This window comes from Chiloscyllium plagiosum, unplaced genomic scaffold, assembly GCF_037043375.1.
Source record: "Chiloscyllium plagiosum isolate Xiang-an unplaced genomic scaffold, Cpla_swu_hap1 HiC_scaffold_28, whole genome shotgun sequence".
In the NCBI taxonomy this organism is placed as follows: domain Eukaryota; kingdom Metazoa; phylum Chordata; class Chondrichthyes; order Orectolobiformes; family Hemiscylliidae; genus Chiloscyllium; species Chiloscyllium plagiosum.
Window position 1 is genome coordinate 8,456,796 of NW_028270166.1, and position 24,953 is coordinate 8,481,748.

A 24,953-nucleotide genomic window follows, 5' to 3' on the forward strand; every position below is an offset into this window, starting at 1 on the left:
GTGGAAATAGTTAAACACTGGGTGGCTGATTTTGACTGGTACAGACTCAGTGGGCTGAAGAGCGTTTTTCTGCTCTCTCTCCCCTTTATGACATGCCATGTGCAAATTGGCTGCTCAGTTACCTCGACTTCAAGAGTGGCTCTCGGAAATCACAAAGCCATGCAAGTTGCTACATAAATGCAAGTCTGTCTTTCCCAAAGACAATGGAGGATGAAAAGTGCCTGATCTTCCCAGCCACCCTTTTTCATAGAGGTAGGGGGTCAAGCGTGGATGTTAACATGCTGTAGAGTCACAGCACACTCCCTGAAGCAATAGTCAGGAAGACCTCCCGAGCAGGCATTGCTTGTGATTGTATTCACAGCCGAACACAGGCCTCTGAGGTAAGCAAACGTCAATAATGAAACCATTCAAAGGAAACTCTGCTTCTGATGGTTCAGATTTAATCTGCAAGAGATGAGGGATGTTTTGGGGAAATTGCATAAACAGTTCTGATTGACTGCATGACCAGTTCCCCTTTACAAAAAAAATCTCTGTTTAATTCCTGGGAACCGATGTATGACATAATCAGCATTACCTTCTGCTCCCACGGTCCTGCTTCTCTTTATCTGAACTGGTATCACTCAGCTGGGGCTTAATTGCATCAGGTAAGACGTGGAACTGGTTGATCGAGAGTTTAATACAAATATTTTTTTTAGCCTGGAGCATGAAACACCTGACACATTAGCTGTTCTATTATATTCTCTCTCTCTCTCTCTGTGAAACTCTTTCACTAAATGATGGAGGATGATATGGTACATGCAGCCTGCCCTTCCAAACAAATCACAGCCTCAGTCTAATCTTTAGGAACAGAGGGATTGCTGTCCTACCTCCCAAGCCAGTGTCAGTGGACGGAACAAAACAATGAGATGATTGCTGACTGATGGGACCCAGTCCCATTTTGGAACATATTTCAGGAAATAGTCGATGCCAAAACATTACATATATTCAAGAGGCAGCTAGATATAGCACTTGGGATGAATGGGGTCAAAGGTTATGAGGAGAAAGCAGGATTGGGCTATCGAGCTAGACAGTCAGCCATGACCGTGATGAATGACAGAGCAGGTTTGAAGGGCCAAATGGCCTCCTCCTGCTCCTATCTATGTCACCCAAGGTCAGGTTTAGTAGGGTCAGATGCAAAGAAAAAGTCCTCCTATTGCCCCGTCTCACTCAAAACTATGTCGTTTTGCTATTGCAAAACCACTTTGAACTAAATGTCATCACCAATTTATCACCAAATTAGGATCAATTCTCCACCCATGTCCTTTAAAGGGTAGGGCTGACCATAATCAGATCCCCAGTGTAAGCAGAGAGTCAGGGTTGGGCTGAAACTGGGTTAAAGCGCAGGACATAACCCATCACATCACACTGTCTTTCACTGCCTGTTTGCAGGTGAGCTGTCTGGAGGATGAGCAACTCTGACCGAACACAATATTTGACCACCATTTACAAATTGTTGCATTTACCTTATCAAGGGGCCTCCTCCGTAACTGTGTGTCTCTCCCTGTGTTTTCACACTAAGCCACAAAAGGAGTTACGAGGAGGATGTCCCACCTGAAAAACAAGGAGGGTATTCATTCAGCCATGGAACTGTGCTGCCAAGTCCTTAGGTAGTGTAGAACAGAGAGACCTGGGCAATCTTGGAAGTTTACTTCACATCTAGACAGGGTGGTCAAGAAGGTATATTTGCCTTCACTGCTCAGACCTTCGGCTATAGGAGTTGGGATGTCATGTTGAGGTTGTACGGGACATTGGTGAGACCTCTTCTGAAGTAATGTGTCCTGTCCTGGACCCCTGTTATAGAGAATATTATTAAGCTGGAAAGGATTTACCAGGATGGTGCCGGGAATGGAGGGTTTGAGTTCTAAGGTTAGGCTGGGAGTTTTTTCATTGGTGCGTAGGAGGTTGATGGGTGACCTCATAGAATAATGAGGGGTATACATAAGGTGAATGACAGGTGTCTTCTCCCTTGGATGGGGGATTTCAAGGCTAGGGCATTTTTTTAAGATGCAAGAAAAAGGATTTGAAAATAGACATGGGGCATTTTTTTATGGCTCATGTGTGGAATAAACTGTCACAGGAAGTGATGGATGCAGGTACTGTTACAATGTTTAAAAGACATCTACATAAGTTCGTGAATAAGAAATGTTTGGAGGGTTATGGTCCAAGCATAGGCAGGTGAGACTAGTTTAGTTTGGGATTAAGGTCAGCATGGACTGGTTGGACCGAAGGGTCTGTTTCTGTGCTGTATGACGCTATAATTAAGTGCAACCTCCATTTCTGTCACTTGCCCAATCTGACTTCTGGGAGACGCATTGAACAGGATCCTAAGAGGGTCTCACACTGTCCTCGCCAACTCTGAAAGCTTGAGCAATTAAATGATGGCTTCGCCAATGATACCTACATCCATGATTGAAGAGGAGACCAAATTGAATTCAAGACCAGTCAGCATTAACACAGCTTTACTTAAGGTGTCCAAAATTGATTTGCAATAAATTCCCGCAGATTGTGAAGATTAGTTGATGGAGACCATTGCAAGCAGCAAAATTGTGAACAACAGACTTGTTTTACAAGATTCCAACCCAAGGTTTGATAATTACAAAGATGCAAGAAAAACAGTCAATGAAACCTGGCAGAAGAGTGAAATAAATAAAAAAACATTTGTCAAACTGATCCTTATTTCTCTACATCCAGAAATACTATGACACACGACTGTACAGTGTTTCCATTACTAATCACCCAAAATGGTTCTGAGTATACACTTTGGATGGTTGGGGGTGGAATCACACTATCTGGTTGTGTGTCTTGGTCCTTCTCGATGTAGAGAAAGCTGAAAACAGAAAACAATAGCACTGAGTAATGTTGTGGATCCATGCAACATCTAATCTAACTTTAAAGTCCACAGGTAAGCTACTTAGTGTTCTTGTTTTGGAGACTACGTGTAGAGTAATGGCAGCGCGGGCAGTGGAATGTTCCTCCTGCAGGAGGTTTGAGGTAGGGATGACCACCGATGCTCCTGCTGACTTCACCTGCAGGGAGTGCAGCCAGCTCCAGCTCCTCACAGACCTTGAGAGGCTGAGAGGGTGATAGATAGAAGCTACAGGGACATAGTTATGCCAGAGAACAGAGGTAGCTGGGTAACGGTTAGAGGTGGGAAGGGGAGGAAGCAGGCAGTGCAGGGATCCCCTGTGGTCGTTTCCCTCAACAATGAGTATACCGCTTTGGATACTGTTGGGGGGGGAACGGCCTCGCAGGGTAAGCTGCAGTGACCGGGTCTCTGGCACGAGGTCCGGCTCTGAGGCTCAGAAGGGAAAAGGGGAGAGGAGGAGAGCGCTAGTTATAGGAGACTCTATAGTTAGAGGGACAGACAGACGGTTCTGTGGACATGGGCGAGACTCTCGGATGGTTTGTTGACTCCCGGGTGCCAGGGTCCGAGACATCTCAGACCATGTCTTCAGAATCCTTATGGGGGAGGGTGTGCAGCCAGAAGTCGTGGTGCACGTTGGCACCAACAACATAGGTAGGAAGAGGGGTGGGGAGGTCATTCAGGAGCTCAGGGAGTTAGGCTGGAAGCAAAAAGCTAGGACGGACAGAGTCATCATCTCTGGGTTGTTGCCGGTGCCACGTGACAGTGAGGCAAGGAATAGGGAGAGAGTGCAGTTGAACACCTGGCTGCAAGGATGATCTAGGAGGGAGGGCTTCAGGTATTTGGACAATTGGACTGCATTCTGAGGAAGGTGGGACCTGTACAAGCTGGACGGGTTGCACCTGAACCAGAAGGGCACCAATATCCTGGGAGGTAGGTTTGCTAGCACTCTTTGGGGGGGTTTAAACTAATTTGGCAGGGGGATGGGATCCGGACTTGTAGTCCAGCAAGTAGGTTAGCTGTTTGTCAGGATGTCCAAGAATGTAGGGAGGCTGTGGAGAAGGTAGCACTGACAGGGAATACTTGCGGACACAGAGATGGGTTCAAGTGTGTATACTTTAACGCAAGGAGTATCAGAAATAAGGGGGGTGAACTTAAGGCGTGGATCGGTACCTGGAACTACGACGTTGTGGCCATCATGGAAATGTGGATAGAAGAGGGACAGGTATGGTTGTTGGAGGTTCCTGGTTACAGATGTTTCAGTAAGATTAGGGAGGATGGTAAAAAAAGAGGGGGGGTGGCGTTGCTAATTAGAAATGGTATAATGGCTGCAGAAAGGCAGTTCGAGGGGGATCTGCCTTTGGAGGTCAGGGCTGAAGTCAGAAATAGGAAAGGAGCAGTCACCTTGTTGGGTGTTTACTATAGGCCCCCCAATAGCAGCAGAGATGTGGAGAAACAGATTGGAAAACAGATTTTGGAAAGGCGCAGAAGCCACAGGATAGTAGTCATGGGCGATTTCAACTTCCCAAATATTGATTGGAAGCTCTTTAGATCAAGTAGATTGGATGGGGCGGTGTTTGTGCAGTGTGTCCAGGAAGCTTTTCTAACTCAGTATGTAGGTTGTCCGACCAGAGGGGAGGCCATATTGGATTTGGTACTTGGTAACGAACCGGGACAAGTGATGGGCTTGTTAGTGGGTGAACATTTTGGTGATGGTGACCACAATTCTGTGACTTTCACCTTGGTTATGGAGAGAGATAGGTGCGTGCAACAGGGTTGGTTTTACAATTGGGGGAAGGGTAATTACGATGCTGTAAGACAGGATCTGAGGAGCATAAGTTGGGAGCATAGGCTGTCAGGGAAGGATGTCGTGGAAATGTGGAACTTTTTCAAGGAACAGATACGACGTGTCCTTGATATGTATGTACCTGTCAGGCAGGAAAGAGATGGTCGTGTGAGGGAACCTTGGTTGACGAGGGAGGTTGAATGTCTTGTAAAGAGGAAGAAGGAGGCTTACATAAGGTTGAGGAAACAAGGTTCAGACAGAGCATTGGAGGGATACAGGATAGCCAGAAGGGAGCTGAAGAAAGGGATTAGGAGAGCTAAGAGGGGGCATGAAAAGTCTTTGGCGGATAGGATCAAGGATAACCCCAAGGCATTTTATGCGTATGTGAGAAACATGAGAATGACGAGAACGAGGGTAGGTCCGATCAAGGACAGTAGTGGGAGACTGTGTATTGGGTCAGAAGAGATAGGAGAGGTCTTGAATGAGTACTTTTCTTCAGTATTTACAAACGAGAGGGACCGTATTGTTGAAGAGGAGAATGTGAAACGGACTGGTAAGCTAGAGGAGATACTTGTTAGGAAGGAAGATGTGTTGGACATTTTGAACAACTTGAGGATAGACAAGTCCCCTGGGCCTGATGGGATATATCCTAGGATTATGTGGGAAGCAAGAGAGGAAATTGCAGAGCCGTTGGCAATGATCTTTTCGTCTTCACTTTCAACGGGGGTGGTACCAGAGGACTGGAGAGTGGCGAATGTTGTGCCCCTGTTCAAAAAAGGGAATAGGGATAACCCCGGGAATTACAGGCCAGTTAGTCTTACTTCGGTGGTAGGCAAAGTAATGGAAAGGGTACTGAGGGAAAGGATTTATGAGTATCTGGAAAGCCACTGCTTGATTAGGGACAGCCAGCATGGATTTGTGAAGGGTAGGTCTTGCCTTACAAGTCTTATTGAATTCTTTGAGGAGGTGACCAAGCATGTGGATGAGGGTAGAGCAGTGGATGTAGTATACATGGATTTTAGTAAGGCATTTGATAAGGTTCCCCATGGTAGGCTTATGCGGAAAGTCAGGAGGCATGGGATAGAGGGAAATTTGGCCAGTTGGATAGAAAACTGGCTAACCGGTCGAAGTCAGAGAGTGGTGGTAGATGGTAAATATTCAGCCTGGAGCCCAGTTACAAGTGGAGTTCTGCAGGGATCAGTTCTGGGTCCTCTGTTGTTTGTAATTTTTATTAATGACTTGGAAGAGGGAGTCGAAGGGTGGGTCAGTAAATTTGCAGATGATACGAAGATTGGTGGAGTTGTGGATAGTGAGGAGGGCTGTTGTCAGCTGCAAAGGGACTTAGATATGATGCAGAGCTGAGCTAAGGAGTGGCAGATGGAGTTCAACCCGGTCAAATGTGATGTTGTCCATTTTGGAAAGACAAATAAGAATGTGGAATACAGGGTTAACGGTAGGGTTCTTAGTATGGTGGAGGAGCAGAGGGATCTTGGGGTCTATGTTTGAAAGTTGCCACTCAGGTGGATAGAGCTTGTAAGAAGGCCTATGGTGTATTAGCGTTCATTAGCAGAGGGATTGAATTCAAGAGTCGTGAAGTGATGTTGCAGCTGTACAGGACCTTGGTTAGGCCACATTTGGAGTACTGTGTGCAGTTCTGGTCGCCTCACTTTAGGAAATATGTGGAAGCTTTGGAGAGGGTGCAGAGGAGATTTACCAGGATGTTGCCTGGAATGGAGAATAGGTCGTACGAGGATAGGTTGAGAGTGCTCGGCCTTTTCTCATTGGAACGGTGAAGGATGAGGGGTGACTTGATAGGGGTTTATAAGATGATCAGAGGAATAGATAGACAGAAACTTTTTCCCCGGGTACAACAGAGTGTTACAAGGGGACATAAATTTAAGGTGAAGGGTGGAAGGTATCGGGGGGAAGTCAGAGGTAGGTTCTTTACCCAGAGAGTGGTGGGGGCATGGAATGCGCTGCCTGTGGGAGTGGCAGAGTCAGAATCATTGGTGACCTTTAAGCGGCAATTGGATAGGTACATGGATGGGTGCTTAAGCTAGGACAAATGTTCGGCACAACATCGTGGGCCGAAGGGCCTGTTCTGTGCTGTATTGTTCTATGTTCTATGACAAATGCAAGAGGTGCCAACTGCATTTTCCAGTCTCAGGAATAGTTTCATTATGTCAGTCTTGTGTGGGGTTCGGAATTTCTTTCCTTTTTAAAAGTTTTGCTAATTTTCTCACATTTTCAACCAATTTTCAGTTCTGGTTAAAAACCAAAACTGAAAACCGACACACAGTGAACACCGACACACAGTGAGCAATAGCTCATGAGAGGCGTCATGTGGGTGAACAAGTTTGCACATGGCATGGTTTTATTGTAATGTCACATATTTTCTTCAGAAAAAGTAGCCACATTTGCATTGCAGGAAACAGCAGCTAATCTGTGCACAGCAAGCTCCCAGAGACAGCAACGAGCCATGACCAGGTGACCATTGCAGAGGGTGCAGCTAGTACCAAGCATGTGATGTTGTCAATTCCTTTCTGGGTTGTTTTGGAAAATGTTCGACAAGGTGCTCTCTTTACCACCCATGATGGTTGGATCTACAGGCAGGACACTGCAAAGGGCTCTCTCTCTCTCTCTCTGTCCAATTCTCAGACAGTGGCCCAGAAGCAGGAAGCATTCCCTAAGCAGCTGTTAGCCACACCTCATAGTCAGAAGTTGAAATGCCACTGAACAGCAATTTGAATTGATCCAACACTGATACAGTAGCAAAATATCCCAGGGCAATTCACACGGAAATTCTAATAGTTTTATAAAAATAATCTTTAATGGAGAATTTAGGACACACCTTCCCTTCGGGGGATTCAAAATGAAAATGACAAAACCTCAAAGCCAGCAATGGCACTGGGTCAAGGTTCCTGAAGGTATAATCTGGTCTTGCTGTGGGTGCAAAACTGAATCCTCTACCATGAACATCCCAGGGGTTACCATTGACCAGAAAGTGAACTGGACCAGCCGTATAACTATTGTGGTTACAACAGCAGTTTGGAAGTTGGAAATATCCTGGCAAGTAACTCATCTCCTGACTCCTCAGATCCTGTCCACTATCGACAAGGCACAGGTCAGGAGTATGGCAGAATACTCAACATTTGCCTGGACGGGTGCAGCTCCAATGAACACTCAAGAAACTTGACACCATCCAGGACAAAGCAGCCCACTTGATTGACACCACATCCAGAAACACACACTTCCTCCACCATCAGCGCACAGTAGCAGCAGTGTGTACCATCTATAAGATCCATGCCACAAAATTCACCAAGGCTCCTCAGACAGCACCTTCCAAACCCACAGTCACTACCATCTAGAAGGACAAGGGCAGCAGGTACACAGGGACTCCATCACCGCTGCAAATTCCCCTCCAAGCAACTCGCCATCCTGACTTGGAAACATATCCACCTTCACGGTCATTGGGTCAAAATGCGAGAAGATTCCCCCCCTAACGATATGGTGAATGTTCCTGCAAAGGGAGCGTGGTGATTCCAAAAGGCAGCCCAGCACTGTCTCCAAGGCAACCATCGGTGGGCAACAATTGCTGGTCCTGCCTATGACACCGACACCCCATGAATGAATTTTGTTTTTACAAAAAAACTAGATTCAATAATTAGGCACAGAAATTCCCAACCTGTTACCCGGATGAAAAGGTTTCCAAATTTCCTTCCTTTCCAATCAACCCAACTGGAGCAGTCTCCTGTCTGTTAGTTTCTAAATGAGCGTGAGCCCAACAGGAGCCATTTTCCAGCCAATACTATAAACAGCACAATCGTGGTTTGCCAGCCTTGCCCAGAGGACTGACCCAATTACAATCTCAGGATCCATTTGGGAACACAGCTGGTCAGTTTGCCCAACTTTTCTTGTGTGTGTCATAATGCAGTTCTACAAGTAGTCTACATCAGGTGGTCGAGTCAGCAGCACAGTGCGCTAGAAGTATTGCCTGGGAACTGACAAATCTCTGCAGGCACCACGCTGGAAACAAACAGGGAACAGTGCGCTAGAAGGATTGCCTGGGAACTGACAAATCTCTGCAGGCACCACGCTGGAAACAAACAGGGAACAGTGCGATCCCGGCGAACACATGAGCATGTCTTTCAAATTCCATTTGTGGTGGAGACATGGAGTGTGTGGATCACACCTACTCCTTTCTCTGGCTTCTAACTCGCAAATGTAAACTTCGAGTTGAGTCCTCAGAAATGGAGGTCATCGCTGGACCGTGATTGGATGTCAGAGGATCATCACTTGAGCTGAGTTGCTATTTTGGATCTTTCTGCGGGCATTGGCCTAACACCAATTCAGCATACAGCCAACCAGAGCTATGACCATGCCCCAGGCCAATGGGTCTAGAACACAGTCTGAGTGACTGTGAAGAAGGTGGGAGAAAGCAACACCAATCAACTGAGCCTTCACAGCAAACAGAATCCTCCTGGATTACTAAGGATTCCAAGCCTACACTAAGGCAGCCCAAAACTTGGTGGTCTTCCGGAGCAAGGAGTTGACCCTGACCAAGTGTTGCAGGCTGGCACATTCCAAGGTCCAGGACTATGTGCCGAGGGACCCACTAAACCTTGAGGCAGCTGCTGTCAAGGGTACAGTGGGGAATGACCACAGTCTAAGGTCTTTCTGCTGAAGTTAATTTTTTTTTCTTTTCTCTTCCCCCCCCCCACCCCCCTCCCTTGTGTGTGTGCAGGTGGAGGACACAGTGAAGAACAACAGGTGTTTAAATCTTTATTTGTATTCCACCACCAGGGAGAAAGGAAACCTCTGAATGGCCAGTGACAGGCAATGCCCTCCTCATCAAAGGGCAATGCTGTGCGATTAAAAAAAGTGAAGGGGAGGGCAAGGATTAAATCAAAATAGAGTTGGAGGGGGAAATAAAACACTCCACTCCCTGTGGTGCCCACGTCTCCCTGAACAACTCAAGGTTGTTGGTGGACACCACGTGCTCCTTCTCCAGAGACACCTGGGCTCTGACAAAACCGCGGAAGAGGGGCAGGCAGTCGGCCTTAAAGACCCCCTCCATGGCCCACTGCCTGGACCTGCTTATGGCCAGTTTGGCCAGGCCCAGGAGCAGACCCACGAGGAGATCCTCTGATCTGCCCTCCCCCCTCTGTAACGGGTGCCCATAAATCAGGAGCGTGGTGCTGAAGTGCAATCTACCAAAGTTAAATGGGGTCTGTTCAGTTATCACCTCACCTTATCAACAATGTAAATACTGTCCTGCATAAGTAGAAAATGTCTTTGGTATTTGCAACTGCAGGGAGCGTCAAGTACCAATGTTTGTTTTTAACTTGATATGTAAAGACTGTACAGGATCTCTTCATGTACCTGTGATTATACACGAAGATACTTTACTCAAAAATACATTTACAATTAAAAAAAGGAATGCTGACTTGCTTCAAGAGGTCAGAACCCTGGTGGCTGTATAATCCGATCACTCACCAGATCTTTGTTGACATTGGTATTAAGACTGAGACAGTACCTCTTGCCCACTTTGTCAAAAACGACAATCACTCTCAGTGGCCCAGAAAAGGTTGCAGGAATTTTGTTGCATATTCAGCAGGTTCTGAAGGTTTTAATAGACTAACCGTTGGTATCATTACATTCAATTTCTTTCAGCGGTTTTGCCTTCAGGCACCTGGTAAGTGGAATGTTAGACACTGGGAGCCAAGGTGTGCATGGGTTTGCTGCTCGATCTGCTGTTCATCACATTACACCCTCCACTGAAATCCTGCAGCATCCTTCTGCACACTCCTGACTGCAAAAGCTGAATTTTTAATCCCCCCATGCAGCTATTTCAGTTTAACACAAAACAAAGAACTGCAGATGCTGAAGACTTGAAACAAAAACAGGAATTGCTGCAGTAACTCAGGAGGTCTGGCAGCATTTGTGGAAAGAAAGCATAAAGACAGCACTGTGGCCACACAGCGACATAGACCCAGGTTTGATTCCAGCCTTGGGTGACTGTGTGGGGAGTTTGCATATTCGCCCCGTGTCTGCGTGGGTTTCCTCCGGGTCCTCTGGTTTTCTCCCAGAGTCCAAAGATGTACAGGCTAGGTGGATTAGTTATGCTAAATTGCTCTGTCGTGTTCAGGAATGTGCAGGCTAGGTGAATTAGTCAGGGGAAATGTAAAATAATAGGTAGGGTAATGGGGCTGCGTGTGTTACTCTTCAGAGGGTCAGTGTGGACTTGTTGGGCCAAATAGCCTATTTCCATTGTCGCAAAGCTAGTCCCTTTTTTTCTAAAAGATGTTCCTTGGCTCAAGGAGACAGTGCCCTTGATTGTTTTCAGAGGGGTAATAAACCAGGTTGGTCTCCGATCAGTCTGGTTTGGTACAGAAATGAAAAGGATTTTGAGAGGCCTTTTGTTTATATATAAACAGCAGAGACTTCAGGCCAAAGTGGTCATGTTTCAGAAGTGACCTGTATAACGAAATGGGAGTGGTCAGCTCTCTAGCTGAGCTGAGTTGAGCAGTTTAGTTCAATCCAGAACTGGTTGAGAGTTCAACAGGAAGCTGTCTGGAAACTCACTCACTCACTCTCTATTTTCTGCTCTTCAACCTCAACCTGTCAGCATATGTTCCATTTATACTGGTTTTTAAAAGGGAGTTTATTTATGGGGACTATTGTGTACCTTCAGAACAGCATAATTAAGTCTAGTCAAATAGGCTGAGTTCTGTAGGGGTCTTTATTCTGTTCTGTGTTTCATTGTGTAATTTTGTGAATGAATTTTTGTCTGTTTTAAAATCTAGTAGTCAACCTAGCTATCTTACTCTGGGTAATTTTAACTGTACACTTACCAAAACAAATTGCAGTGATGGTCTGGGGCTGCCTGCTTAAGGATGTTTTGAGAGGTCTGGCCTAGTCCATAACATTACACTATAAGGATTCTATGATTCTATTCTACGCTATTAACTTTCCAAGTCCAGTGACCCTTCTTCAGAACACAGCTATTTAATCTTCCTGTTTGTGTGATATCTGACATTGTGATTCAAATTGACTAAAGTATGATCAAGAAGATGTTAAAAGGTAGCTCACACCCTTCCTGGCTGGACAGTGGGACAAGGGGCAGGGGGAGGAGCGGGAAAAAAAATCTAGGCAGGAAGCAGCCAACAACTCAAGGAAACAGGCATGGGGGGACTAAAATAAGAAGAAATTTCCAGACTCAAGGTTCAGAATCTGTGAATTCTCAACCAGGGACATGTGGATGCACACACTAAGTATATTCAAGGATGAGGTGGTTCTGTTCGCCGAGCTGGGAATTTGTATTGCAGACGTCTCGTCCCCTGTCTAGGTGACATCCTCAGTGCTTGGGAGCCTCCTGTGAAGCGCTTCTGTGATCTTTCCTCCGGCATTTGTAGTGGTTTGAATCTGCCGCTTCCAGTTGTCAGTTCCAGCTGTCCGTTATATTGGGTCCAGATCGATGTGCTTATTGACTGAATCTGTGGATGAGTGCCATGCCTCTAGGAATTCCCTGGCTGTTCTGTTCGGCTTGTCCTATAATAGTAGCGTTGTTCCAGTCGAATTCATGCTGCTTGTCATCTGCTTGTGTGGCTAAGGATAGCTGGTCGTGTCGTTTCGTGGCTAGTTGGTGTTCATGGATGCGGATCGTTAGCTGTCTTCCTGTTTGTCCTATGTAGTGTTTTGTGCAGTCCTTGCATGGGATTTTGTACACTACATTGGGTTTAGTCATGCTGGGTATTGGGTCCTTCGTTCTGGTGAGTTGTTGTCTGAGAGTGGCTGTTGGTTTGTGTGCTGTTATGAGTCCTATGGTCGCAGCAGTCTGGCTGTCAGTTCGGAAATGCTCATGATGTACGGTGGTGTGGCTAGTCCTTTGGGTTGCGGCATGTCCTCGTTCCGTTGTCTTTCCCTTAGGCATCTGTTGATGAAATTGCGGGGGTATCCGTTTTTGACGAATACATTGTATAGGTGTTCTTCTTCCTCTTTTTGCAGTTCTGGTGTACTGCAGTGTGTTGTGGCCCTTTTGAATAGTGTCTTGATGAAACTTCTTATGTGTGTGTTGGGGTGGTTGCTTTCGTAGTTCAGGACTTGGTCTGTGTGTGGCTTTCCTGTATACCTTTGTGGTGAATTCTCCGTTATGTGTTCTCTGTACCATCACATCTAGGAAGAAAAGGACAACCAACTCCCATTCCTAGACGTGATGGTACAGGGAACACCGAATGGCGAATTCACCACAAAGATATACAGGAAAGCCACACACAGACCAAGTCCTGAACTACGAAAGCAACCACCCCAACACACACATAAGAAGTTTCATCAAGACACTATTCAAAAGGGCCACAACACACTGCAGTATACCAGAACTGCAAAAAGAGGAAGAAGAACACCTATACAATGTATTCGCCAAAAACGGATACCCGCGCAATTTCATCAACAGATGCCTAAGGGAAAGACAATGGAACGAGGACATGCCGCAACCCAAAGGACTAGCCACACTACCATACAAAAATGCATTTCCGAACTGACAGCCAGACTACTGCGACCACTGGGACTCATAACAGCGCACAAACCAACAGCCACTCTCAGACAACAACTCACCAGAACGAAGGACCCGATACCCAGCATGAGCAAAACCAATGTAGTGTACAAAATCCCATGCAAGGACTGCACAAAACACTACATAGGACAAACAGGAAGACAGCTAACGGTCCGCATCCATGAACACCAACTAGCCACGAAACGACATGACCAGCTATCCTTAGTAGCCACACACACACACAGATGACAAGCAACATGAATTCGACTGGGACAACACTAACAGAGAACAGTCAGGGAATTCCTAGAGGCATGGCACTCATCCACAGATTCAGTCAATAAGCACATCGACCTGGACCCAATATACCGACCACTGCAATGGACAGCTGGAACTGACAACCGGAAGCGGCAGATTCAAACCACTACAAATGCCAGAGGAAAGATCACAGAAGCGCTTCACAGGAGGCTCCCAAGCACTGAGGATGTCACCTAGACAGGGGCCGAAAGGTCTGCAACACAAATTCCTAGCTCGGCGAACAGAACCACAACGAGCACCCGAGCTACAAATCTTCTCATAAAGGATGAGGTGAATTACCTTTGGACATTCAGTCACCAAAAAGGAAAGGAGTCCAGATGAGAGTTCATCCATGACCTTACTGAATGACAAAGCAGAATTGAAGGGCCGAATGCCCATCCTGGTTCCATTTCTTACGTTCTCGAAAATGTTTGACTAATGAAACAGCCATGAGCAGGCACTGTTCGCTCCAACCCAATCACAATGATTACACACATCCAGCAGCGAATATAAACAAGGACTTTTCTTTATTGCTGGTATCAGGTCCATTCTAGGCAGCTCTTTAATTTTGCCAAGAATAATAATCCATCATAAAAACAAATTGTTCGACATGCTACAATCTTGTTTACAATTCTTTATAAGACATTAGAGGTGCACAATTCTGAGAATATCAATTTCTTTCCCCATTTAAATTTTACAACATATAACAAAATTAACTACAAGGTCCTGTCGACAGTTACTGGCAGTCAGTGACAGGACAGATGTGAAACTATGTACAATCTATACAGCCTAACATGATTAATCAAAATCAATAATACTTCAACCCCCAACCCCTCCCCCCTAAACGTTTCATTAAATGGTGTAGTCTAAACAGAATCTGATGATTTTACACTATAAACAGCAGTCCAGGACCTGAGTCTTTAACTGTATTAACGGTGGTGGTAGGGGCAGCTGCACAGGATGAGGAGGAACATTGTGGACATGACAAAGACAGCTCGCACACTGTCAATTTTCTCTCAACATTTTGAAGACGCTAATGTGTGGTCTCACAGCTGGATACCCACCTCGACCCTAGTCACGTCTCTCCCAAGTGAGCTTTCTTCATGCATAAGCTCAAGACAAGACTGCTCCAACAGGCTGGTCAGTCACTGAAGGGCATTCTTCAATAGCACACATTTGCAACAGGCGTTTCTGGTCAATATCAGCAGGAGCCCTTCTTCCACATGCCTCCTAGCTCCAGATACCAAGAGACAACAGGAAAATCCCTGTCTTGCACATTGTGATCAGGAAGCACAGAGGGCTTAAAGTCACACTGACTCAACTCTGATAACACAACTGTTTTGCCATCCTCAGATTTAGCATTAACACAGAGCACAGTACAGATGGGCTGACCAGTTACTGTCAGTTTGCTGGTTGGCTCGCTTGGAAGGCTGGAAATATTTCTCTATTTGAAGCACTGCAGGGATATCAAGGTGTCTCTCACTTTCTGCATGGTCCTTTTGGAGATATCCCAGATTCTACTCGGCCATTTACATATGAAAGGTTGTGTTTTTCCCCTCACTGCCTGCCCTGCCTCCTAGGAGGATAGGATTCCACTGTAACATTCTGGAACAATACTTGAGAGGCAGATTAAAGAGTGGAGGTTGCCTGGGCATTAGTCCCCAAGCTGCCTCTGGTTTTCAATGGAAGTCATTCAGTGGTCAGGGGTGACAACTCTAGTTTCCACCACATCACCCACCCCAGCATAGCTAGTGACCTCTGAAGCAACTTATACATTGCACAGCTGACCAGGCAAGACATGGATATAGAATCTTCTCTGGGTGGCTCTGAATATGGGGGTCATAGGTTTGAGGACCGAGATAAGTGAATTTTTTGCTGGCAACTCTAAAGTATTAGATCTTCTGCCACAAAAGCAGATTTTGATTTAAAAGATGTGCAGCTGGGAACATAAAAATTGATAAAAACAAATCAATTTATCTTTAGACAAATTTACAACATTTCTTTTAAAGAGAGAGAAAAAAATACTGTTACGTTTACAAGGAAAGCCATGTTTGAATTCATTAGGACTGTGTAATATTCCTACTTTAACTTCTCCCTGGAAAATAAGGTACTGACAGAGCAATGTGATCGAGGGAATCAACTGGAAATAGCGTGCTTTCTCAGTGAGTAAACCAGTCTCCCAGCTTAACCACTGCATCTAGATGTTAGTAAAATCCTAAGTGTGATTCACTCCAAGATCTCCTGGCATGTACAGTAAGGGTGCTCAAAAGGATTTCAGAATAGAGACAAATTTCATTGAAACTCAATCTGCAATCTCACTCCCTTTCCCTACATACTCCTGCTACAAGATGCTATCCATCCCACCACTGTCTCTCCCAACCCACCTAGTACATCCTTTCCCTCAGCACAGTCACTAAATCTTTTGCAAGGTTCAATTGGCACCGATTTTTGTGTCTTAGAATGGAGACTCGAGTCCCTAGTGACAAGACATGAAATACTAAACAAGACTGAACCCTCAGCCTTGCAGGTAATAATGAGTATTGCAAAGATCCATTAATACAGAGGTGTGTTCCAGTGAACGGACGATAGTCACATGACTGCATCCATTAGTGGAATGTTTGAGGTGCCTTTTTCATGATTTCCATTTCTTAATCCTCAGTCACCAAGTATATAACAATTTAGACAGAGTGCATTAAAGTGCTCCATGACCTTAAAAAAAGTTAACTACATGTTTCGTACAGAATAACCAGCTATAAACAAATTGGACAAAGAAATTATGTTCCAGTGCAAATCGGAAGACCCCACTCAAAAGTGAAAAGTTTAAAGGTATTTATAGTGGTTAACTCTCTTCTCAATATCTTGAAAAGTGGTTTGACCTGTCTACAATAACTTTGAGATCAGACCAGATCAGGAATAACCCAAACCATTTTGAGAATAAGCGGTTATGTGGTCTCAGACTCTCCCCAAATTAAAAGTTTGAGCTCATTGATATGACCATGCGAGTTGAGTTTTAAGATCGAGGGATCAAGGGGTAGGGTGGGAAAGAGAGGAGGAGACACCTGGGAGTGGGGGTGCGGGGAGGGAGACATCAAATTAAATCTGACATATACCCATTGGATCCTATCACTCCGTCAGGCTCACTTTGCCAGCAAATTTCAACGCCTTCACGTTCCTTTTAGCAGAAACTGGAAGGTGCTTTCCTGCTCTCAGTATGAACACCTCAAGCATACATTCTGCACAAGAACTTTTATGTAGATTTAGTAGTTTACATCACCCACTCCGAAGCTCCAGCTCAAGGGTTTGAACCTGTCCTGATAACAACTATGTTGCAACCTAGATCCTTCAGGATCAATGCAGACTTGTTTGGTTTGTTGCATTAAATATATAGAAGTAGAAGTTATTTCCTCCTAAAGCACCTGCAAACCTTAATCAACAATTCAGCACTGATTTGAGAAATACTCAGTACTTCCTTTTGCATAATTTTCTCAGAGGAAACAATCTTAAAATAGGCTTGGCTTGCTGACTTCAATAGTCCTTCACTGGTTAATGTCAATGCAACCAACAAAAGTCCCTTAAATCTCATAGGAATAAACTGGTAAAGTGCATTGTTCCTAATACACACCCCATATCTTGGGGTGAGTGTAACAGGCTGTTTTACTTGTGTTAAAAGGAAGGTGTACATTTGTACAAGGTACATCTATTATAAATAGATGTACAAACAAAAGTTAACTTCAGTAAATTTGGTTTGTGCCCTTTAATTTGCATTTGACACCATTAAACAAAACCCTTTTGTATCCTCTGCTGAATAGACTACTGCTAAAGAGGTCCTATTGTATAAGCTAGACTGTTCAGTGAAAGTGAGATGTAATTGTCAGGTTTGTATGGAGACTGAGCCAGTTAGAAAAGGAGGGCATTACAAAGTTACCTTGGTGTTCCTTAATTTTAAAAGGATTAAAGAAAGTTTTCCTCCTCTAGTGACCTCTGTTGGACAGTACGAGGACTGAAGACGGGATCTATAGCACGACAGTCTCCTGCCACACTCAATTTGGGCTTCACATGGAGAATGGCTACTTTACTGAGGTGCTAGTGATACCATAACCATAGGAAGAGAGAAGGGTTTCAGGACAGGAAGGACCAGCAACAGAACAAAATGGAACCTGTAAACTACACAGACAGCCCAGAATGCGCACAGTTCTGAAAGATAAAGTTTAGTCGGCTAAATGACCTTTGTCCAAAAATGTTTAACTATGCTCTTCCCACATAACAACACTGCACATGAAAACTGAACAAGAGGTTTGAATTGGTTTGGGTTCCTGAGCCATTGCTTTTACTATCTGTGCTGCTTGCTTTTCATTTCTGCAATACCTCCAATCATTCTTACTTTGCCCCTTGACTTCTTTTCCATTATGGCAGTCACAAAGAGACTCCCTGCTTCGGGGCGAAGGATAATTTGGGCAAGCGAGAAGCTGCAAACTCAAACTGAAGTCACTGCTCACTTTACAAATCTCATTGTCCTGGTAGAAAACAGTCAACTGTTGATGACTTGTTCAGGGCCTGATCTGGAGAGTCACCATGGTGACCACCTCATGTTCCCATGCACAGATGCTTCATAAACCTTTTGGCTTTGGACACTAGCAATAAAGGCAAAAGCATTTCCTGTTGCTGATACACTTAGCCATTATCTCACGTCAAAACCTTCACACCCAAGGGCTGAACAGGACCTGTTGTTTCTGTCACAGCTTCTGATCTCTATCACAAAAGCCAGTGAGTGACTCATGTCAACATTGCAACCTCAAAACTAAGTGAGAGAAATCCAAACAATAATAAAAGAAAAAGAAAATCAATCATTTCTGGGGTTTGGACATTGTTGGTTGGTTTGACAAAGCTTCAACATAATGAAATAAGAATTTAAAATATACTCCACCTAAATCAGTCTATAGAATTGTGATCCAGAATAGAGTCAACCTTTCCACTCCCTACACTGGAATAAAACCACCAAATAAATCTCCACAATATTCTCTTTGATCCATGGCAAAAACCTGGCCAATTTGAAGAATCTCATCATCTAGCTTTGCTCTGGCTACAAAAGGTCAGATTATGAAATAATTGCTCAATATAACTGCACTCCCCGGCCCCCCACAAATACCATTAACCAATAAAAGCGAGTGTATCATTACAGAAAAGACCAGTGATTTTAATAGAACTGTGATAACATTTTGAAATGCCCAGTTAAGTTTTTGTCCAAATCCAAACTTCTTGCTGTCTTCTGCCTCAACCCCCTTTGCACCTTAATCATCCATCAAAAATTCAGGAGATAGTACATAAGTTTAGTCTGGAGACTGTTTTCCAGCCAAGACGCACTGCACATCACTGCAGTGTAACACATTCCCCAATTGGATGAATTAAAAACATTTTTTTTTAAAAAGTCACGGAATTATTTAAAAACAAACATCACTGCCCTAAAGATGTTCCCAATTCCTGACACACGTAAAGGGGTTTCTGTTCGGCAGTTCTACTGCTGGAAAAGTTGCATCTATTGCATTGGCTATTTCGGTTAGGGGGAGGGGAGGGGAAGTGAAGTGAGAGCAGTCCACAGTTACTACACCAGATATTCATCATCCACAGCTCCCTCCACATCTCGCTGAGTGTCCAAGCATGACTCGCACTGGCAAAAACGCCTTGAATTACTGCGCACACTTTCAAACATGAGTGGCAATAGCCTCCAGACCGAATCTCCTGATAACAGGTCAAAAGACATGTGCAACGTAGTCATGATGGTTTCTTTTTAAAAAAAAGAGACCCTCCCTCCCAGAAATAACAGAGGTAAAGACAAGTTGTTGCTGGTAAGGATGTGCCAGATGATCAGCTTCTGGTCAGACACTGGGCCCCCTCAGTTTCAAGCACAGTTCAAGTACACTTGTCTGGGAGATTACTGGCAATGTTTCAAACAGTCCCTGTTTCCATCACCAGTGCCAACTAGCTCCCTCTCCCTCCCTCCCCATTTGTTATTGTGGGATTTTCTGGGCTTGCCAAGTCTGGATTTTCTTCTGCTGTCAGTCTGTTTCAGAAGAAAATGATCTCAGTGCCAGATTCGTCCTGCACTCTCTGTGGTGCTGGCTGTTGAGTCACTGTCGCGATTGGTGCACTCTGGGGCTGAGGATTTCCACTTGTCAATGATGTGCTTAACGCTTGCTGCGGCTCGTGCTGAATATCCACAGGGACGGAGGATTCTAGGACGGCAAAGGAAAGCTTTGGTTAAGTAAATAGCTCAGAGTGTTTCCCGCAACCTGTCCCTTGCGGGGAAAGGGTAGTATCGTGGTAGTGTCACTGAACTAGTAATCCAGGTCCCTCGGCTTATACTGAGGATGTGAACTCAAAATTCAATGAATAAATCTGGAACTGAAAAACTAGTCAGTGGTGGTGATTATGCCAAGCATTTTTTTTTTGGTCATTAAAGCCATTAAGATTCATTAATGTCATTTTGGAAAGAAATCTACCAAGCTTACCTGGTCTGGCCTACACATGACTCCAGGCCACAACTTGGGTGACACCTGCTCTCTAAAACAGCACAGTAAGCCACTCAGTTCAAGGATAATTATTAGGAAGAGGCAATGATTAGTGTTCTTACCAGTGACACCTACATCTTAAGAAGTAAGTGATTTCTTTTTCCTCCAAAATATAAAATTGGCCAAAGGCCAGCCCCAACACCAGCAACATGCTGAATCAAACCGACCCAGAATCCTAGCGATCCACTTCAGGAAGGAGCTGAGCAAGGTTAACTGTCTAGTGTCCATACGAGACATGAGATTCAGGGGCAAGAGGACAAAGAAAATAAGAGAAAAATGCAAAATGGATCTGTGATAAAACACCAGTTTATCAGTCCAATGACAGCATTTACATAGCCCCTGTGTCTGAGGAAATTATTTTTGCTTTTAAAAGACTACAGAACACTGATGCATTGTGTGTAGCAATTGGAAACATTTCAATGAGCTATTTCTGGGCTATAGTTGATGTTGCAAGAGAAATCTTGGCAACCATTTTGCACCTAATTGGGAACAGTAACAGGTTTAATCGAGGCTGGGTCAGCGGAAAGCAGAACTCCTGTTTCTGAACGTTATGACTACCTTGAATATTTTAAGAGTCTAAAATCAAATCAAATCAAATCACATTTATAAAGCAACTCTTTCAAACTGCTTTGCAGTGTCTAAGCAGAGAATTTAGAAGTAGTGACCAAAGAGGAGTCAAGAGGGACAGGTCCCAAGGAGACTTTCAAACTCCCAAACAAAACAACAAGGACTTTTCTAAAGGGTTGGTGATGGAACTGCAAAGAGCAGAGATTAGTTAGTGGCTACAGGATGCAGCGTGGATTGTCCAATGGAGGTCTTTAGGCATATCATTACTTGTACACACACAATGAGCAAACAGCAGCATAGTGACTGTACTTCAATGCAAGCAATACCAAGTACAACGGTCTGTAGCTGAGAGAGAGAGGCCAAATATTGAAGTAAACTTCACATCAGAGTTGAAGTAAGGCATGGAGGAATATCACAAAAGATTCAAGGCAAAGTGCTGATTATAAGAATGGTGGTGAGGGAGATTATGGAGGGTAGTGCATGTGAAGGAATTGGTCAAAGATGCATAATTGCAAAGAAAGACGTGGAAAAAGCAGGGCTGTTCTTGTTGGGATAGAGGAGACTACCAAGTTATTTTAATAGTGTTATTGAAAATCATGAAAAGTTGGGGCAGTGGCAGTAATAGAGCAGCAGTGGCAAGGGAGTACAACATTAAACGTGGGAACTTTAGGACTGAGGGGCTCAAAAGCCTTTTCTTTGTTAAAAAAAGGTGGAATATAAGTCTTTGGTCTACATTTTCCAGAGTTGATAAGTGAAGGAAAGATCAGGACAGAGTTTTAAGAATAGGTCAGCTAGGCCTCCAAACAGAGGAGGAAAAGAACGTTGAAACACTGGGTATATTGGATTAGGACAGACTTGTATGGAGGATCAACCCCAAACTGGGCCACTTGTTTGTGCAGGAACGGGCTCAGAAGTGGTGAACACTAAAGTGATCTGTGTTCCTAACAATTGGTTAGATAAATCGTTGAAGGAATCAAAGATCTGAAAACAGAGCAGGCATATGACATCAGGGTTACAACAACATGGACTGGGAATGCTCAAAAGGCTGCTCTCTCTAATTACGCGTAGATATTCATCTGGCTGAGTGCGAACAGTGTGTGAACACTTGGAGCTTCACCTTGCTGGGAGAAACCTTGGCTGCTTGATATCACTGGACTCGATGATCGCCTGCCTCTCAGTGTCCCGTCATCCTTGGTGAGAAACTTCACTGGATTGTTTGACCCTAAAAAGGAGAGCACTTATTTAATTCAGGGATTAAGGGAATCAAGGGATAAAGGAGAAAAAGGAACAAGGGGCAGAAGGAATAGATAAAAAGAATCAGGGACAGGTTCAGTTTGGAACTGAATCAGACCATCCAAGAACACAATGGGTGGGATTTTACAATCCCCTGCCACACTGGGGTTCACCAAGTGCAGGTCACAGCATTTAGGAGGGGGCGGGTACCTAGCCCCAAACTTCCCTTCCACAGCACAGCTGGTGGATGGTTGCTCGCCCACCATATTTAAATAATTACAGGTTAATGGAGTAACCTGATAAAATGTTGCCTGCACTGTAATAATGTTGGCCTGGACAGGACGACAGGGGATTTGATGCACTGGATCTCAATCAAGGCAACAATGGGCCACAGTGATCGCTCACAGTGCTCTGGGCGAGGGAGGATAAGGATCGGCCAGGGCTCCTGCTCCTGATTTCTATTCAATGATTTACAAACCTTAGACACCCTGAGGATATTGTGGTTAAAGCAGAAGATAGCACTCCCTATGATATTGTTTCAGATTTCTGGCAAGGTTCCCTATGAAAGACTTAAAATTAACCTAAATGCCAAGCAAGTCAAAAGCTGAACATGTGGTCAGTGCAAAAAATGTTTTTTTTTTAAAAACTGAGGCAGCATCCACTTTGATGGGGAAGACTGAAGGGGATTCCTGTCAGAGTCAGAGAAGGGGGCAATGGCACTGCGTTCTATAGGGGTCACTGGCTCAAGGGGCATCAACGTACAAAGTAGATCTTTTAGGACAGAAGCAGATGGTGTCAGGATTGGAGGGTGTGGGTGCTGGAGAAATGGGGTTGGTATTGGGGAATGATAGCAACTTTGCTAATTAGATGGCATTGACCTTTATGGGAGTGGGGGGTTTTGAAGATGTTAATTTGAGGACAGGATGGGGTGAAAGACAGTGATTGCATTTATTTGGACAGGGGATGGGGCAGTTGGTTGGGAGACAGGGGCGCAATGATTCTGACTAGGTCCTACAGTTCAGACTATAAGGGTAGTAACTGCAGGACAACATCACTCAACTATATAAAATATTTAGCGGTGCAGAACAAACCAGGTCGTGCCAGAACACTAGAAATTGTATAATTTGCCAATTGGAGTAAAGGAACTTCTTTCCAAAATCATTAATGCAGGCAGAATTTGAAATGTATTCTGCTGAGCAAGGTGCAGCACTAGCAGATGGTGATTCTTGGAATGTTAGGTTCCCTCCCACATTGACAGGTTTTTTTTTGAGACTTTTGTCTTTGGAATGGGATGGATTTTAAGGATGATTAGGGTACAGGAATGAGGGGCTTTACTGATGGTTAGAATAACAGAAGGTTGGACTTCAAGCAGGAGAGACTGGTGGTATAGCTCTGATAGACAATTTGTAATCCGTGAACATTCTTCAGCCGCCGTTTGAAAGTGCATGTGCGTTGATTTGCAAAGAAAGAACAGAGCTCCCACAATGTACATACTGCCACAGGGGTGAAGTATCAGGGAGTGACAGCCAGACTTGAACTAAACCCCAGCAAGGAGCCCACACTTTGTTACTAAAACTGGTAAACAAAATACCAATTCAAATTGGATTAGCAAGATCATTAAACTGGAATAGATTTACAAGAACATTGCTGGAACTGAAGGGTTTGAGTTAAAAGGAGAGGCTGGATAGGCCAGGACTTTCTCCCTGGAGCATAACAGCATGAGAGGTGATGTTATAGAGGCTTATAAAATCATGAGGGGCATTGATAAGGTGTATAGCAAAAGGTCTTTTCCCTAGGGTAGGGGAGTTCAAATCTAGGGGAGGGGGGATTCAAAAAAGGACCCAAGGGGCAACTTTTCATACAGGAAATGGTGCATGTATGAAATGAACTACCAGAGGAAGAGATAGATGCAGGCAGTTACAACATTTAAAAAACATTTGGACAAGTACACAAATAGGAAAGATTTAGAAGGATAATCGGCCAAACACAGCCAAATGGGAATTGTTTAGTTTGGGAAACCTGGTCAGCATGGACTAGTTGGACCAAAGGGTCCATTTCTGTGCTGTATGACTCTAGGCAGAAAGAGGAGACATTGAGCATTACCTGTGCCATGTGGAGTTGAGAAAGAGGCCGTGCCTGAAACAGAGGACTGTCGATCCTTTCCTTTCCCACTTTTCTCCTTGCCCCCTTTCAAGGTGGCAAGTTTGGTGGGAATTTTCTGCTGCACGCCTGTGTGTTTCAGAATCTGATTGGTGGCGCTCACAAGGTGGATGGGTACCTCTGTCTTTGGGATAAGGGAAGATCTATTCTCAGTTCTCGCAAACATCGAGGCAGTGCTGTTTTCCCTTTGGAGCTGAGAGTCAGCAGGCCGCTCACCAAGTTCCACCACCATACTCTGCTGGCCCTGGTACTTCAGGCTTTGTTGAGCCATGCCTCCTTCATTTAACAGCATGGGGTTCACTTCCATTCGGTCGCCATCCATGTGAGGAAAGCCTGGGATCTAACAGACATACTGCATGAGTCCAAGGCACCCCAATCAGCAATAGTCTATTTGTACTATGCTTATCTGAAGGCTGAGTAAACCTCATGTTTCTTGGTGTAAAGGTCTCATTGAGTTACTGGTCTTGACTAACTAAGCAAATGACCCAGAGCAGGAACAACTGGTGAACAGGATACTCACCTGCGGCTCTGCTTCCAAATACACTTTCATCTTTCAAGTTCATAAGACACAGAAGCAGACCATTCAACCCATTGAGTCTGCTCCACCATTCAATGAGATCACGGCTGATTTGATCATCCTCGTCTTTACTTTCCTGCCTTTTCCCTGTAACCCTTAATTCTTGAGGATTTGAAATCTGTCGATTTCAGCCTTGAATATACTTAACAAACCAGCCTCAGCAATCCTCTGCAATGAACCAAAACATCCCACAGATTCACTACCGTTACAGAAATCCCTCATCAGTTTTAAATGTGCAACTCTTTATTCTGAGATTAGGTGTTTGGTCCTAGGCCGCCCCACAAGGGGGAAGCAATATTCCCACACCTATTCTTTAA

At 44.6% G+C, this 24,953-nt stretch overlaps 1 protein-coding gene across 6 annotated transcripts in view; it reads right to left on the reverse strand.

Moving 5' to 3' along the window:
• Window positions 1–14,043: 14,043 nt before the first annotated feature.
• arhgef18b (Rho/Rac guanine nucleotide exchange factor 18b) overlaps window positions 14,044–24,953 on the reverse strand; it is a 209,846-nt gene continuing 198,936 nt past the window's right edge. For 5 of the 6 annotated variants that reach the window (XM_043721419.2, XM_043721416.2, XM_043721413.2 and 2 more), the window contains 3 exons: window positions 24,003–24,399; window positions 21,784–21,888; window positions 14,044–19,763 (listed from right to left, as the gene is read on the reverse strand). In XM_043721419.2, coding sequence (XP_043577354.2) covers window positions 19,597–19,763; window positions 21,784–21,888; window positions 24,003–24,399 — 669 coding nt within the window. In that variant the 3' untranslated portion in view covers window positions 14,044–19,596. The remainder of the gene's footprint in view (window positions 19,764–21,783; window positions 21,889–24,002; window positions 24,400–24,953) is intronic. The other variant, XM_043721417.2, reaches the window with a different exon arrangement.